Source organism: Seriola aureovittata, chromosome 6, assembly GCF_021018895.1.
Source record: "Seriola aureovittata isolate HTS-2021-v1 ecotype China chromosome 6, ASM2101889v1, whole genome shotgun sequence".
Classification (NCBI taxonomy): Eukaryota; Metazoa; Chordata; class Actinopteri; order Carangiformes; family Carangidae; genus Seriola; species Seriola aureovittata.
Window position 1 is genome coordinate 3,773,800 of NC_079369.1, and position 17,434 is coordinate 3,791,233.

The window sequence follows — 17,434 nt, forward strand, 5'->3', positions numbered from 1 at the left end:
ATGAGTCTTCAGTGAATGGAAAATGAACTCGTCAGCCTATGTGCACACGCATAATGACTCATTTGTAACAGGGCTATATTTCTTGCAGAGAACATTGGGAAGCCAGATTATCATATTAACATTATATTAAGCAACAAGATGCATTTAATGCTCACTGCGCTTCTCTAAAATTAGCCATGTCGAGCGAAACACTGAAAGTAGAAAACCCACTGCTCTGGCGGTGAATGAGATACTGTGGTAAGTTTGTTTGGACAGCGTGGAAATGTGTCCTCGTTGTATATTGTCTATTTATCAAAAATAGTTTTTACGTCATGTTCCCCCTGGCTTTGTGTTCACCGTCTTATCTCGTGTCATTGTTGAAGACGGCACCTTGAAGACCTGTGACAAGACCCTTCAAAATAAAGAAAATCAACCCTTGCAGCTGCTGCTATGGCAACACAGAGCAATAAATTGGGAAAACTTTATCACACACCCATCCATCTGGACAGGCTGTGTTGCCTGCCAAGATGGATCACATAATATCGCCTTCGAAGTGCAGTTAATTAAGTCATGTATTATGGAAAGACAATAAAAATTTATGACACAAAATGAGACGACGTCCTCAAAGATCCAATATTATGCAAGTGATTGTACTCTTTCTGCGACCGAGGGATGCGTTTTCATCTTATGTTTACTGCATGCTCTCCTTTACGGTCGCCAACAGGAGGTGACTAGAGCCAGACAGGACCATGCCAGGGGAATGGGAGGCAACAGTTTCTGCATCAGGGAAATTAAAGGATAGGATCGCAATATATCTCATGACGCTGCAGTCAATAACCTTCCATATTGTATTGCTCTGCTTTCTTGCTTCATGAACAGTTAAAGCTCTGTCCCACCAAGTGCCACAGCTACGAAGCCATACACAGATCTCTACAGCACCATGACATGGCACACACAGCGAAGCCCATAAGGATCTGAAGATTAGAGCCACAATGACTAATCCTGAAAATCAACCTTAGACCTGAACTGTGTGATGTATATATATATATATATATATATATATATAATTATTATATAAATATTGCATTAATATTTATAGCTATACCTGTGATTTCATTACAAATCGCCCTAAATCATTCTGCTCAATTCCTCATGAAACTGTGGTGCTGCAGAGAAACACAGAGAAGCTGCTATTTCACTGTCACAGTAAGCGCTGGTGATGCTAAGCTGCCGCAAGAGCAAAAGCAAGAGCCAGAAAACACACATTTCAAACCCTCTATCTCAGCACCAGTGGCTCGATATGCTGGGAGAAGAGAAGATAAAGAGTGAGAGAGGGAGAGAGAGAGAGAGAGAGAGAGAGAGAGAGAGAGAGAGAGAGAGGGAAACAGACAGTGTAACACCTTTAGATAAAAATGTTAATAGATTTAAACATTCAGTTTATTATTCGATGAATACTGGGAGTTAAATACGAATACATATGAATTTGGCTCCACTGCTCTCCGTGCATAATATATAATACACAGCTCAGATACTTTCAGTTTTGATCTCCGACGTGTGTTCTCACTGAAATGCTTCCACTGTTTGTGAGAATGAGGAAACACACACGTTTTTTGTGATAACTTTAAAGCTGCGTCCAGATACAACATGAAACAACAGCTCTTTCCCTCTCTTCAGCCTTTTACGATGAAAGCTGTCGGCCCCGTGTAACAGCGTGACCTATTCCTGTCAGTTTCATCAGTACTAACTTTTACTGTTTCAGCTTAACTCAATCTAGATGAGAGCATGCGGCGGAGCGGGTGGGGCTTTTGCACAACTGAACAACAGAAAGCACAGGAGTCGAGCCTGAAGCTGGTTTTTGATTTTAAAAAAATATATATGTATAATCAACTCATGAAACACTAAAGTCAGCTAACTGGCTCCAAAAGCGAGTCAATCCCCATAGACTCCAATGTTAAAATGTTCTAACTTTACAGCAGAAATAAACACATTTACAGCCTGGTGCAAAAAACAGTTTTGGTCTCTACGGATAATTTCCACCTTTGTGTGTAACTCACCTGTTCACATTTTATTTAAGCTTAAAGTTCTGCATTAATTGAGGGCGTGCAGCTTTGAGTGACAGGTGGGTGAGCGCCTCTTTGCCCTTTATCGGATTAGCCGGGAGTCAGGCGCTGCCAATCAGGCGGCGGTGGAACAGCTCACTCTGAGCTTCAAAACTGCTCTTCAGAAACCTGCGGATGACGTCGCGGACGCCACGTCCATCTTTATTTACAGTCTATGGTGAAACCCTGCCCCGCACTACTTTCTGTTTATCGCTACAACATGGGAATAAACTGTAAGATGCCAATCCTTAATTTGCTTCACATTCTATCTGAACGCACCTCAACACACACAATGTTTGAGAACACGGAGAACGATGTTTGAGAATAAAAGTGCAGTGCTTGTGAGGGGGAACAGTGGAGGTTGAAGTGAGTCTGAGAATAATTTGCCTACTTAGAAAAGAGTGTTGAAACCTTTTGCAAACCAGTTTGAAATCAATAGAGATAACACAGATTGTCAAATAAAATCCAATCAGCGACTCCTTACTCTCAATGATGTCGCCCAGGCCCTGGGCGTAGAGGAGGTCTTTCAGGCGTGACACCTCCTCCTTCAGCTCGCGCACCAGTCTGTTGTTGGGATCCTCGTTGATGACAGCGTTGCAGCGAATCTGTTTGGCGCGATCTGCGTACCTGTGGGAGTAAGGGAGGGATCACTGAGCACGCTGACACAGGTGAGGGACGAGACAATTCACAACCCCCCCTGACATCACACATCCACATGATTCTGCAGCCTGGCACTGCAGCTGAAAGTCGTGAAGGGTGTTTGAAGTGTGAAACTGATGCAAGCAGCTGAGGAAACAGTGTATTATGTAACACTCGGGTCTCACTGGCATCGGCGTCCTTCAAAGCCACATTCGTCAGCTGTGTGGGAGGGAAAAAGATGCAGCAGAAAATGGGTTGTCTGCTCTCTACCTGAGTGTGCTGAGGGTCTCGTCGTAGTTGATATCAGCTGGACTCAGGGCAGCGACCATCGCAGTGCGAGAATTACCCCCTGACACAATGTAGAGAAGAGATTGATTAGAGATTAGACTAATGCATCATCAAAATATTAACAGAGAAAAACTGATCCGTTCATACCCAAATTTTCTCTCAGCAGCCAGGTCAAAACTGAATCTCTGTAGGGAATGAAGCTTTCCACTTTTTTCTTCTTTTTATTCTGCGTATTAAATCAAAATCAATATATTTATTGGCATTTAGAAATAAAATTAATTACAATTTAAATACAGAAATTAAATAAATTACCTTATTTGGCCCAGAGTCCTAAAATGAAGTAGACAGTAAAATTATTATAATAAATAAAAAATAATGTTTATTCAATGTAATATCTGCTCTGATCTAACAATGTACAATATGAAGATAAAATACAAACCACTTCTGCCAAAGCAGAGATGACTTTCCCCAGCGTGGTTAGAGATTTGTTGATATTCGCTCCTTCCTGTGATGGAGCGGGCGGAGAATGACATTTACATTAAAGATAAACCCACTAATCAACTGCATGGTTATGGATTTTTAATTGTATTTGTTTCCCACATCGGGATGTGGAGCTGTTTCGAGTCAGTGTAAAACATTTTCACCTTAAGCCTCGTCCCTTTGGCTCCGGTGGAGTCTGCCCTCTCGCTGCCGGCCAGATCCACCAAACTTATTTTGCTGACCTTTCAACAGAAAACCCAATAACCAGGTTCAAACTAACAACATGTAGACAACAAAAAGCTAAAGCTGTTCATCTTTATTCCAGAGACAGGTTTCATAAAATAAACAAAAAACCAACAGCTTTACAATGTTTCACTATCACGATGACCTTCAAGCAATCATTGATTTCCAATTTACGACAAGATTTAAATCACTGTCATCAATCAGCCTATAGATAAGCAGTGGGAACGGATCGATGTTAAACAGATTCACTCAGGATGTGATAAAAAAAAAAAAAAACACTCTACCTTCTCAGAGGTGTTGTCCGTCTCGGCGTCGTGGCGTTTCTGGGTGAATATGATGTTGAAGACGGCGTGAGAGCGACTGCTCGTCTCGTTCATGTTGGTGGCAGCCACAGTCCTGCAGAGAGAGGGTCAATACGTTTTTATCAGTGCGTGAAAAAGCTGCTCGTCTTCCCCATTTTTATCCAACAAGGATATGGCATGTTTTCCTGCTATGGATGTGCATTTTGAAGTTACAACAAACACAATCTGAAAACAGAGAATTAGGTAGAATTTAAATAATTAAATTAGCTGAATCTGTGTACACAAGATTGTGAATTTTAGTCTTTAAATCTTTGTAACTGCTGTAACTGCCATTCTGCAGATTCACTGGTCGTTCAGGGTGAAGTGACCGAACGAAAACGGACGGCTCCATCACCTGGCCTTGTTGCCAGAGTCCATCAGGTCCTGGATGTCATTGTAGGAGGTGACGGCGAGCTTGGACAGGTCCTCCACATAGGGTCCCATCAGCGGGTGTTCTCTTACGCGCAGGTGCCCTTTGTTTTTGGGGTTCAGCAAGTCCCGTACGCGTTCGCAGTAGATCTCCATGTAGCTCACCTGTTCGGATTCATCACATGAGCTTGAACACATCACAAACATGTGACAAGTTCAGGTGCATACAGTGGGGGAGCTGATGACCCCTGAACTTACCTCCACAGAGTAGGACATGCTGTTGTCTGTGTTGTCATTGATCTTAGTGAAAAGATCTTCACACAGCTGGGAGGGAGGAAAATAACAACATTATTTCCAAAAGTGAGAAATTCAGAACCATGTTTCTTTTGCTGGTTAATAACTGTCCATACCAAGGGGATGATTCCTTGTTGATCCTTGACATCCTGTTTCCCCATCATGGTGTAGGACTTGCCGGCACCCGTCTGACCATAAGCAAAGATGCAGACGTTGTAACCCTCGAAGGCGTGCAGCAGCATTTCCTCTCCGATGTCTTTGTATACTCGCATCTGAGAGGCATAATTGACGTCCTCGGGCTGCGGACAGAGATCAATAATAAGCCGTGTAAATCTTCTAAATTCTTTCTTAAACCCGACACACACGCAACACAAAGCGATGCACAGTCAACAGTGTTTGTGTGTGTGTGTGTGTGTGTGTGTGTGTGTTTGCGCTGTAGGGGTGCAGAAATAGTTACCGTGGTGTGGGACCAGTAGGAGTAATCAAAGTTGAAGCTCTTGTTGTCTTTGGCCTGCTTGGGGTTGACGATGGCTGAAAGACAGGACAGGGAACACGGGTCAGTGGGAGGGCGAGAGCCGCCCACGTGAAACTGGATCTGAGTTCGGCCGCTGTCATGTTGTGCCAAAAGAGCTCGAAAGGCCTCAGTCGCATCTTTAGCATTTAGACCTCGTCATGAAGCGGAACATGAGACTGCAGACATTTTGGATCAAGAACTTTGTGGCATTTTTATTTTTATTTTTTGGAAGATGGTATCATGGGATGAAATATATATTTTTCATGGGATATTAGCTGCTGATAGTTTGTTGTTTTATTGGTATAAAATAGAAAGTCATTGCCATTTAAACATAATCACAGTTCTGACTCTGTTTGCTCACATTAAAGACGTTTGGACAAATAAAAAAAATTTAAATAAATCCCTAAGAAAATATACTTTGTAGGCGACAGTGAAATGATAGAGAGCGACTCTTATTATTCCTCCTGGTGACGTCTGTGTGACACTTATTACACTCTAGAAATGATTAAAAACAACAACTTTGTGTCTTTACTTCCAGTTGTACGATTCGGCCTGACAGTGGTGCCCCTTGTTACCTACCAGGTATAGCGGCCATTTTAAGGACAGCTCAGGCTCAGCTTGTCAGGCTCAGCTTGTCAGGCTCGGCTCGTCTTTCAACAGCATGAAACAACCAGCAGGCCTGTGAGGCTCAGTTTTCAGATGTCACAGACAATCAGGTCTACTTGGTTTAGATGCCTAGGATGGCCGGTTATGACTCAAGCAAATCTTTCCAGTTTAAATTATGATATCATGTCTGACCTCACTTGCTTTTAGATATGTCTAGTCCGCGACCCTTTACAAACGAAACCGAGGAACTCATCGATTGACTGACTGACGATGACACACATCTTTTTCTGGTTCGCTTGTAGTTGATACAGAAGAGCTTGTTTGTGGCTAATAAAGCTGTATATGTACAGTATACACATCTGGAAATGTTAGAGTATCATTACTGCTGCAAACACGTTGCTTTTTGATAATTAATTAACTTTATTTTATAATTATAACTGTACTTTTATGGAGTTTTATCCAACAACTGAGCCACACGAAATAATAATATTCTCAAAAAATCAAACATGCAAGCAAAGGGTTTCGTAGAAACACGCTTTCAGAAACAGTTATGGATAAAATATCAGATGCAGAAATGAAAATTTCATGTGCCCACCCAAGAACAAACATGTCTGGTGTGGTGTGGTGATGCCAGCTATGAAAACGCTTCCTCCAGGCTCCCAGAGCTCCAGACACCATCTTCTCTGCTAATGCAGATGCGGTCGATAACAGAGGAAAAGGCCCAGGGCTGAGTACGCTCTCAAGTGAGTGTACACACGATTATTTCCTCTCTACGCTGCTACTGTGTTTCCAGCTATGAAATATAGGCCAGTGTGGCTGACATGGGTTTCGGGTTTCAGGCCCAACCACGACAAAGAGATGAGGCCTTGTTTGCTTGGCATGACGTGTCCAGGTGCTCTGGAAAATGGCCAAATATGAACACAGATGCACTCCGGTTTTGCACACAGTGCTCTCTCCGATCTTTATCAAAACACCATATTCTGCACTTACAATAACCACAGCCACCGGATCAATTTCATTAATCAGCCAGAAGTATTTTCCATAATGCTCATTTCCCCTGCGTGTGCTCTGTCTCCTGACACAAATGGTCTTCTTCAGTAATGGGCCATGACATCAGACATAGTCAGAAATGCCAGTTAGACCGAAATATCTACTTAGAATCAGTCTGACAGCAATCAATAAATGGTTATCAATCCCTCCTCTAACCACATTTATGTATCAGTGATGGCGTTGTCTGAACCCTTGTTACCTGTTTCAGGGGTTGTTGCTCACACGTTCTCGAAACCAACTGTTTTACACTGAAGTGGAAAAATCTGGTTGAATAAAACATTACCTGGCGGAAACTTGGCACTTGCTGTAACTGACCACCAAACTAAAGCAGGTGAAACACTGGGAAAGTACTAGGCTAGAAGTGCCCACAATATCCTGTAGGAAGTAAGTGTTTCTAATGTACAGCATTGACACATATCCCTTCCATTATTACAGCCTCTATGGATCTATATATACATTTAATACAGTCTGATAATGAATGAAGGTCTGAAAACGGCTGAGGAGCTGATTGGCTTTCCGGGTAAATAAAACTGACCTGATTCAATAAAAATTTAAATTCTATCACAGAGGAAAAACCATCAATAAATAAATAAAATTTAAAAGGAGACCTGGACTGATTTAGCGAACCTCTAAAATGAAGAATATATATCACGATCCGACTGCCCATCTCATTACCCAGAAGCAAAAACCTCAGTAGGAAAGTTCGACGCTTACGACATCCTCTTGTTGCTTAGTCATCTTTGATTGTGCCATGATTCATACTAAGATGAGCCCCACCCGCATATCCCAGCGCCGGAAAGACAAGACAAGCGCCTTGCTCTCAGATAAGGCAATTACTGTAAAGTGGCAGCCTATAATATATGAGGGTGACCATGGGCCCATTTAAATTGCACTCAGTAGCACGGGGTGACGTTGTCAGTGTTGACAGCTTGCGCGTCACAGTCGTCTCCAACACATCTCTGATTTTCATAACGCCCCCCCCCCCCTTTACAACCCGTCTCCTCTCTTTACGATGGAAACACCTTTTTTAATTTCAAGGTGCTGAGTTTATAGATGACGCCGGGTCTGGAAGTCAAGTCATGGAGGTCACACGTAACTAAGACAACGGCTCCTCATTTCTCTTCCAGCAGCGTGCTCCCATAACACATCATCAGAGGTGGTCAAGCAGTGTGCGCACGTATCTGCCACATCCACACTTTCATCAGCATTATTTTGCATATGCTGGTTTATAGTTTGAATCTGCTAATTATTTTTAAAGCATACAAATCAGATCTTCGGAAGAGAGCGATCATTGATGAGTGATTATATTGTCTTCCACAGATCTGATATTAAATGAATAATAGAAGTGTTAAATGTTCATTAAGCCTAATGATTATTTTAATTAGGCAGCTATGAATAATATGCAAATTATTTTTTCAATTAATTGATTAATTGTTTTGTTTATACAATGTCAAAAAACATTGACTGCTGTTATTTAACAAGTGTCCAAAACCCGTGTTGATAATATTAAATGTCTTTTCATTTGTTTGGCCCGTGATTCAAAACTAAGGATATTAATTTAAATATCACAAACATGTTACTAAAATATTATATATATTATTATTACTATTATTATTATTATTACATAATAGGTTAATGGAGCAACAATATACGTTTCACATTGATTACTTTTATTGTCATCGCTGAATTTATTTTACTGTTATTATTTTCACTCCTGTAAAATTTTTAATTTAATACAATTATTCTACTCTTGTAACAGACAAGTTGAATAATTGTGTGTTACAAAGAAATAATTACACTTCATTAGTTATTACTTATTACTGAAGGATAATTCGCGGTTAGTCAAAAGATCTACTGTACATGTCGGGTATTTTCTGAATACCATTGTTTGACATTAAATATCAGATTTGATATCAGAGAGCAGTCATTTTAATTCCCAATAATTACTACATTGGAATTGTAAAAATCTACTTTACTGTATCTCTAATTGAAAATAGCATGTGCCTTATGTTCACCAGGTGGCCCACAGTTTTAGTACACCCACTTTTCTTTTTTGCCGCACTTCACCTCTGCTCGTCACCATGCCCACATTTTACGTCATCTGTGCTAATTATAGCGACGATAATCTCCTCTAGTTTAATTTTAGCTGTTATTTTATCATATTTTCAGCGTCCGATTACAGCACATTCTGTGTTTGTCTTTGTCATAGCTGCTGGGTCTTCATAATTGTGAGTGAGTGACGCTGGTCGGACTGTCACGGGTGACCTGCCCCAGTCAATAGGAGAGGAAATGTGGCTGCGTCAGCAGGTCTGGCAGAGGGGATGTGAACCCACTGACAGAGGAGAGGAGGAGAGCCACATAGATGCTATATACAGCAGCAGCAGCAGCAGCACTGGGTTTAGGTGGTATGTTGTCGGCTGCTTTCGCTCTGAGTTTATGAAGCATCTTAGCAAATCTTAGCTAGAGGCACCGTATCTGTCTAAGTCATGCCAAAATCCACAAGACGATAGAGCAGTAAACATTGTGCTAATGAGTAAAGAAGCAGCAGGAATCCACTCAACTCTCCCTAACACAAGCTTCATTACACATTATAGATATTCACTTCTAATGGTTAAGTACATACACAGATATTTTGAATCAGTCCAGTAGTGAAAATAACTTGGATGTATTTCTGCTTTTCTTCTGCTAAACAAATTGAAATCTTCCCACCAAGTATTTGCGGGAGGCCCATTACTGCTTCAGGTCCGTCCCCTGCATCTTAATTAAGGTCTGCGCGGGAGGGTAGATCTCTCAAACAACAAGATTACTGCCATTCTCCTGCTTTGTGGGAACTGGGCTATTGACCCACACATGGGTGTCAGAGAGCACAAAGCAGAGAGTGAGACACGCACAAAAAACCCCAGAGAACTCTTTCTTCTTCTTCCTTTCCTCAGCCCCAGACTACAGGAAGACAAAGGGGCATTTATACCCTGCCTCTGTACCCCCTCTCCAGACACTGCAACCAATGGGCTTTTTCATGACATCAGTCTGCTCACATCCTCCAGCTCACATCCAGAGCCATTGACTCAGTTATTCTGCCCCGTTGAAAGACCTGCAGTCTCACTGGAAGCGGCTCGGAGCATCTGAACAACATGAAATTTTCGAGTACTGCTGACATGGCTATAAACTCTGCTTGAATTTCAGGAGCAGGGAGACTGATGAAACAGAATCGTGACATAGGTCTGACTAAAATCTGGTCAACCTGACCTGCTTTAGTATGAGAGCTTTCCTCTAGTTATCGAATTCAAATGTCCTCTGCAAATTTCTATCTGCTTAGTTTTATTATTTTCTCTTCCCTGAAGCTTTCACCGCAATTTACCAATTCGCCAGCAAATAGAAAATTGTGAGGGATCGAGCCCGAGATGCCAGATTTTAAATGAATGCAGGTCTGACGGAGGATCGTATAAGCTTATAATGTTTGTGTTGCTTATATTGGATTATATTAGATCTAATTGTACTCCACGAATCAAAATAAAAGTAATCTTTGGTACATGTTGTTCACAAGCCACAGTGCTTTGACAGCCTGACTGACATTGTATACTGATGAATGAGCCACAGTACAGTCTGTCCTCCAAAACCGTGCACTGGTTTCTCTTGGGGGGGGGGGGGGGGGTCTCCAAACAAACATAATTTAAAGGTCCAATATTGAATAAAGGGTAGATGTCCATGTGTAGTGTGATTATAGATCAGGTTTAGGTTCTATATCAATACTGTGAAAGTATCAAAGCCTCAGTCCTCAGAAAAATGCACACATCCTGTATTCAGAAACTGAGCCTTAAAACCAGCCGTCAGGACTTCCTGTAACTTTGTGATGTCACTACAAAACAGTTACCGCTCTCAGCCACGCCCCAAGCCACGCCCACCCGGACCCACCATCCAAACCTTGCAGGATTTGGTGTCTCTTAAGTGTTTTACCTGAAATCTGCTTTATTTTTATTCGATCACTCAGAAAACAGTCAGCCAATCAGAAGAGAGGCTCAGAGCCTCCTCTCTTCTGATTGGCTCACCTGTTGTTACTAGAAGAAGCCCGAGAGGAGGAGGCGTAAATGTACATTGAGACGGTTTTTGGTATACCACAAATATATCTTATATGGATATTAAAACTTCAAATGTGGGACCTTTAAGAACAGTTTCTGTCTAACTGTAACAAATTAGCATAAAGTCAAGAATAAGAAAACAACAAGCTGATTATCATTATGTAAATGGATGACATCAAAAGACCTTGTGTGATTAGAAATAAGATTCACAGATTAATTCAAATCAATGTCTCCAAGCACATCCACACAGCGAACACGTTCCCAGTGGACAACAGAGCCTCTGATTTAAGTTTACACTGCTAAAAGAGACGATGCTGAAACAATATTAATTGCCCGCTGCTGCAGAGACCCAGGAAGAAGCTCTGTGCCAAGGCAGGGCTCTTTTAGAAAACATCACACTGCTAAATCCTTGAGGGGCAGTTTAAAGGAACAGCGTAAAAAATTTTTAAGATTGTAAGTATGTAGTCAGATGGGGAACGCAACATCACGAAATGCTACAAATCACGTAGTTAAAATATGGCAACCCAAAAAAAGCCGCGCAGCTTGTTTTCTAGTCAGCCATGACATGAGGAAGGAGGGGTGAGATGGCTAAATTAGGCCAAACGGTAAATATTTCAGGAAGCCTCATCCATTATTGACGAATGGCTTTACCTTGCTAAGCAGACTACGTATCGAGTATCTTTCCAGTCTCCTCTCGACCAGAGTCTTCGCTCTGCGCACTACATAACCCAGGAAACGTGGGGTGCTCTGAAATACAGGCTTTAAAACTGTGCAACAAAAACAATTACAGAAGGTTTTGCAGAATCCATAGTAATCTATAGTAAATGCAATCAGTCATTTCCCACGGATTGCTTTATAACGACACAATAATTATGTTTCTTCCAAATGTCCTCTGCCATTATTGTGCTTTATTGTTTGTTCTGCATTGGTGGCAACGTTAAATAGAAAATGCTTAATTATAAAATGTTGGATAAGGAGCTATTTTCTAAATCTGGTTTAATCTGCCACATAAATAAATAAAAGCCCTTCTCCTGAATAAACACCAGGTCAAATTTGCAGGGAGGTTTTGTCACCTACAGCATGATTTCAATCGGATAACTCCTCTGTTGCTCTAACATGGACGCTGCAGTAATCCGACAGTTGAAAGTCTTGCAAACAAGTTCATTAATATGACGTTTCCTCACGGACAGAATAAAATTAGTTCTAATCTCAATCGCCTTCCTCTGACATTAAAGCTGATTTCGAATAAATGTTCTGCTCATATCACGTGTCTTGAATTAGACCTCTCTTGTTTACCGGAGATTTGCACAGTCACCCCAGGTCCTACGCAGAAAAAATTTATCTTTTCAATAATCCTCTTGCGCAGGGAGGTCAGAGGTCAAGGTCAGCAACAGAACAGCTGGAAAAGCTCGAACCTGTGCCTTCTGGTTGGAGAAGAGTCAAGCTCAAGATTACATCTGACTGAATGAATCTGCCATTTGTTCCTGTAATCTATATTTAATTCTGAATTTAAGACAATAAAACAAACACTATATTATGCAAGTGCAACCAGAAAACATACTATAGGTGGATTATATCAAATGGAGGAGTGGGGCAGCATATTTCAGTGGAGAAGTTGTGGTACTCACTGGTGGTGTTTCCAGACATCTGAATGATGCATTTGCTTTCTTTTCCAATCTCCCTTGAATTGAAGGGGCGGACACGCACCGCCACCTTTACAGAGGCCCCTGCCATGGTGCTGTCTTCCTAGCACCCTGGGGTGCCTTCTTTAGTGCCCAGGTGTAGGGCCTGCAGGTCTGTGGAAGGGAGCAGAGAGTGATGACGGATAGTAAATGACATGCTGTTATGTTATGTTATGTTATGTTATGTTATGTCATGTTATGTCATGTTTTGTTATATTGCAAAAATCGAGGTCTAATATTTGTAGATACATTTGTATTACAAATTGTTAAAAGGTCCAATATTACACCTCACAGTTGACGTGATCAGAACAATAGAGGAGGGCAGGGCTGTGGCTGTAACATGAAAAGACCATGCATGGTCAGCTGCAGCCAAGGGATATGGATAATACAGCTAGCAGTGACAAAAGAAGTGCAGCAGCAGCTAAACGTCAGGTTATTCCCCTGGCTGACAATGGCACTGAAACCAGCCCCAAATCCAGGCTCTGGCTTCATTCAGCAGCTCGGTTTCATGAGCAATTCGTAACTCGTCTCTGTTTCCTAAAAGAATGAATATGAACATTAAATCACTGTGTGATTTTTTTGTGTATGGCAGCACTGTGGGTGTATCAGGAGGAGCTACCATGACTCATCATCCGTCATGATCAAATTACAATCATTTAATGTTTTCATCAATAAGATTTAACGACGAGCAATATGATACATATAGCTTTCACTGCATGTCTCATGTCAAACCGCAAATATTACAGTAAAAAACTATAATAATTCATAGCATATTCATAAGAGAAAAAAATTAAATTATATGCCCATGATTTGGGATAATGGATTTTGTATGAATATTCAGAGTATGTTCTGATGATTAGTGACTCAGACATCTGTTATCATCATCCTCATCATCCTCACTGAGTGTTGTAAATTTGCTGTGTCACCCTGCTTTCTGGTACAAGCTCCACAGCTGGCACCTAAACAGATTGATTTGTTGAGATGTTTTGGTTTTAAAGGTGCAGCCGTGCACTAAACCACACTGAGGACAAACAATGATAAAAAATAAAAAAATAAAAATACAACAGACTCAATGACACAGAAGATTAAAAATCCAATCCAGTAATGAAGATGAAATTCATATGCTTAACGTGGATGTTATCTTCTGTCCATCCACATATTATTAACCTTGTGTGGAAAATACTTCTTCAACACAGTTGTTAAAATATAAATCTGTTTTTTTTTTTTGTTTTTTTTTTCGTCAACATCCATGGTCATAATCTGCTCAATACAGACCAATCAGCTGATGATGCAGCTCAGATGGGCGGCCACCATTTTCCCAGTGACAAAGGCTAATGTAATAACCATGCTGGTGTGGACTTGAGCTTGACGACAGGTTGATACAATTTTACCTTGTTGATCATAAAAATACATATTTACCTGGTGTTTTTTTTTGTGACAGCAAAGCCATAAACCACAAGTCAACACTGGCGTAAGGCCTATATGTGGTTCAGGCTAAAATTGATAATTGATAGGTGTAATTACTCTCTGAAAAATTAAGTTATTGCGTCATTTTCAGAGCTTATGATTCAATATTTCCTCCAGTAAGGCTGCACATCTACCTTTATCCCAGTGACAGGGCATTTATTCCCCTCGTTCTGCTCACACAATATTAAAAGACATTATAATTTGAAAATGTAAAGTGTAAAATAACACACACACTGTGTTACAGAGCAGCTTTTTCTGTTAATGGCAGTCTTTCTATGTGCTATCTTTTCCGACACTGACAGCCTCTTCAATGGCCGCACCCTATGCCCATCTCCTCCCAGGAGGTTTAACACTAAGTAAATAAAGACTGTCTCATTAAAACTGCAATACCGGCGGGACAATGGAAAAATATAATAGTAAAAAGAAAAAGGTAAACCTACCTCCGCAGTGCCACTAACGTTTTGCTACCGCGCAGAGACGTGTAGAGTTTGTCGTGCTCGTCTGTTTTATTATCCAGCTTCCACCTCCTCCGGTCTCCTCCAGGTCTGGCACTGCCCCTGCTAACAGCCTCTCCTCTCCATGAAAACGGGAAGGGCTGAGGTTACCGCCGACGGTGTCTTGCACCCACCGACCCTCCCTCTGCCCGGCCTTGCCAGTGAGGGACCCAGGAAGGGAGGAAGGTGTCCGGGTCGGTCGTTTGTTTGTTTTGGGTGGATGCTCGGCCGCTTTTTCACACTACGGAGCGGTCAAAATGGCTCTGTTGTCTCCTCGTCTCTGGCAAGGATGCTCGAGCTCCACTGAGCCGGTGACATCACCATCGAGGGAGGTAACAGCATCAATGCAGTAGTGGGACGAGAGAGAGAGGGGAGAGAGAGAGAGAGAGAGAGAGCGAGGAGGAGGGGTGAGATGAAGGGGGTGGAGGTAGGGGAAAAAGACTGAGAGGAAGAGTTGCACCCCTCGGAAAACACTGCTGAAAAACTGCTGTGGTGTAATATCTTTTATTTTATATTAAAAGCAGCACATAGCGTTGCTGGAATACATGCTCTAACAGCCTAGTTCACTTAAATGACTGGTTTGAATGCAGTGCACAATAAGTTTGCATGAATGAGGTTTAGTAGGTCAGGCCAGGCACATCAAGCTGTGACAAGACAAACTGGCACAAAGCAGGTCTCCCACTGCACCATGGAAACTGCCTGTTCACTGAGGTACACAATATTACATTGCAGAGCATGAGTCTGGAGACAGAAACAGGATTATACCGTCGCAGTTCATATTAGGCTATCCTGTTTATTTTTTGCAAAGGTGGTGCTCCCGTACGCCTCTTTTTTTAAAGTGACGTGAGGTGTCTGCATTGCAGTCTGAAGGTTTCAGAGTCAGTTGTGGCCCTACAGCCTCAATTTAGTCCGTAAAATACTAAAACTTAAATGCTGCCCTTTTTGCAGCAGACATGTCGACTTGTCGTAGGAGGAAAAGTGCAATGTTTACGTTCTGTTGAGGTGTCCCAGCATGCACAATACAAAGACCCTGAAACCGAGGCAGCTAAATGGGATTCACCTATCATTCATTTTATTATAACATGTCACTAGGCTTGTTGTGGTTTGACATGCAGGCCTCAACTTTGTATTTAGTTAGAGATACCACTATCCTCTTTAATTGGAAATAACAAAAAGGAAAAGAATAATGTCAGATGATGCGTTATATCTTAATACCAACCAAATAATGTGGAATAGCACAGAGTTGTACCAGTTAGTACACTGAGGTTATGTTCTCAGTGTAGACCTTTTTCATGGAAGACATTTTGATTTTTCTTTTTAAATGAAGACTTGGTCCCATCCTGTTTTTAATGTTATCAGTCACACCTGGTATTTTCCACAATGTCTGCTGTGGAAATAGTCTATTGGCCTTCTTCACTGCAGATATTTCTGACACACACACAGTAGGAAAAGCAGAGGTGTTAATGGTAAAATTAATTATGGCTAAATTTGGATCACTGTCACACTAGAGCCATCATTAATGTTATTAATAACACCTGTTTACTTCCTACTACTACAAGTCAAAATATCTGCTGTGAGAAAAGCCTAGTCTTGTGATTTTAGCCACCTGGGGTGAAGTTTACATTCAACAATTTAAAACAGTAACGCATGGTGTGTATTTTATAGACAGATTAACTAATTTAATTTTTAGCCTGCATATATTTAATGTCGTCTTGTTTTAGACCAACTAATTGATACAAAAGATATGAAAAATTAAAAACACAGAAAATAATAACTTTTTAAAAAGTTTAGTGAACAATAAATTGAATGCAATAAATAAATTATAATAAATCAAATATAGTACCCTCCTGAACTCCATTCAGTGTCTTTAATGGCTCCTTTTATTCTCCTTTGTAAATGAAATTGAGCAATACTAGAGCTACTATGGAGCAATATGTGAGGCTACATGGGAAAGTGGTCTCAGACTTTTGGCCACCACTGTATATAAACTAACCCTATACTGAGAGGTGTTCCTAATTTTTGGTCAATCCATTTATAGGAATTAGACTTGACAAACTATTAGGAACACTTCTCAGTACACTTAAACATTACCACAATTACAGCCTCCACACTGACCATTAAAATAAACCAACACTTTTCAAACAGATTCAGCAAATACTGAACATTATAATTCTCATGAAGGAGGATTTACTGAAAGGCCTGTTCCATTATACTGCATTAGTTTCATCCAGGTTCACCTAATACATATAAATGAATTCAAATTAAAAATCGAGACTTACAAATGCTAAAACAAATCAGCCCTTTAAAGTTTACCCAATATACAGCAACGCTTAATAAAATGCATTCCTTTGAACAGAATGGTAATGGGGTTAATGGAGCAGAAATAAGTGACTGCAGATGCCTTAAAAGGTCCACTGTGTAACTGTTGCTGGATGTCCTGAACAGGCCGTCTCATCTTGTAACACCACTTTGTTCCTCAAGAGGTGATAGTGAGTCACTGTAGCGCCATAAACTTATCATATAACTTACTAATAGAACTTGAGGTACAGGTGAAACTGATGATCTCTCTCCAGGGCTCCTCACCCTGTGATAGTGAGTCATGTGACGACCTTAGTGTTGTCAACCGATGCCCATCCATCCACTGTACCACAGCACATGATGTAAGCTGCAAGAATAAAAGAAAGCACAAATGAATTTTTACATATAGTAACAGCATTGTGCCCAATGGAAACTATTTACAACATTTTTACCAGGGAAACAGTCAATGTCCAGTCTTTGCACTGTGCTCGTTTTAACTTTCTATCTTGGTGTTG

The 17,434-nt window shown here is 41.0% G+C and overlaps 1 protein-coding gene across 21 annotated transcripts in view; it reads right to left on the minus strand.

Annotated features, from left to right (window-relative positions):
• The window catches only part of kif1aa (kinesin family member 1Aa), a 39,371-nt gene extending 24,434 nt beyond the window's left edge, over positions 1–14,937 (minus strand). For 6 of the 21 annotated variants that reach the window (XM_056378195.1, XM_056378203.1, XM_056378193.1 and 3 more), the window contains exons 1-14: positions 14,568–14,936; positions 12,607–12,774; positions 5,190–5,263; positions 4,849–5,031; positions 4,697–4,762; positions 4,425–4,603; positions 4,013–4,124; positions 3,650–3,727; positions 3,445–3,510; positions 3,318–3,335; positions 3,153–3,231; positions 2,988–3,066; positions 2,563–2,705; positions 1,244–1,282 (exon numbers count right to left, since the gene is read on the minus strand). In XM_056378195.1, coding sequence (XP_056234170.1) covers positions 1,244–1,282; positions 2,563–2,705; positions 2,988–3,066; positions 3,153–3,231; positions 3,318–3,335; positions 3,445–3,510; positions 3,650–3,727; positions 4,013–4,124; positions 4,425–4,603; positions 4,697–4,762; positions 4,849–5,031; positions 5,190–5,263; positions 12,607–12,712 — 1,222 coding nt within the window. In that variant the 5' untranslated portion in view covers positions 12,713–12,774; positions 14,568–14,936. Of the gene's footprint in view, positions 1–1,243; positions 1,283–2,562; positions 2,706–2,987; positions 3,067–3,152; positions 3,232–3,317; positions 3,336–3,444; positions 3,511–3,649; positions 3,728–4,012; positions 4,125–4,424; positions 4,604–4,696; positions 4,763–4,848; positions 5,032–5,189; positions 5,264–12,606; positions 12,775–14,567 lie in introns of all 21 variants that reach the window. The other 15 variants (XM_056378208.1, XM_056378207.1, XM_056378206.1 and 12 more) reach the window with 5 other exon arrangements.
• Positions 14,938–17,434: the final 2,497 nt, after the last annotated feature.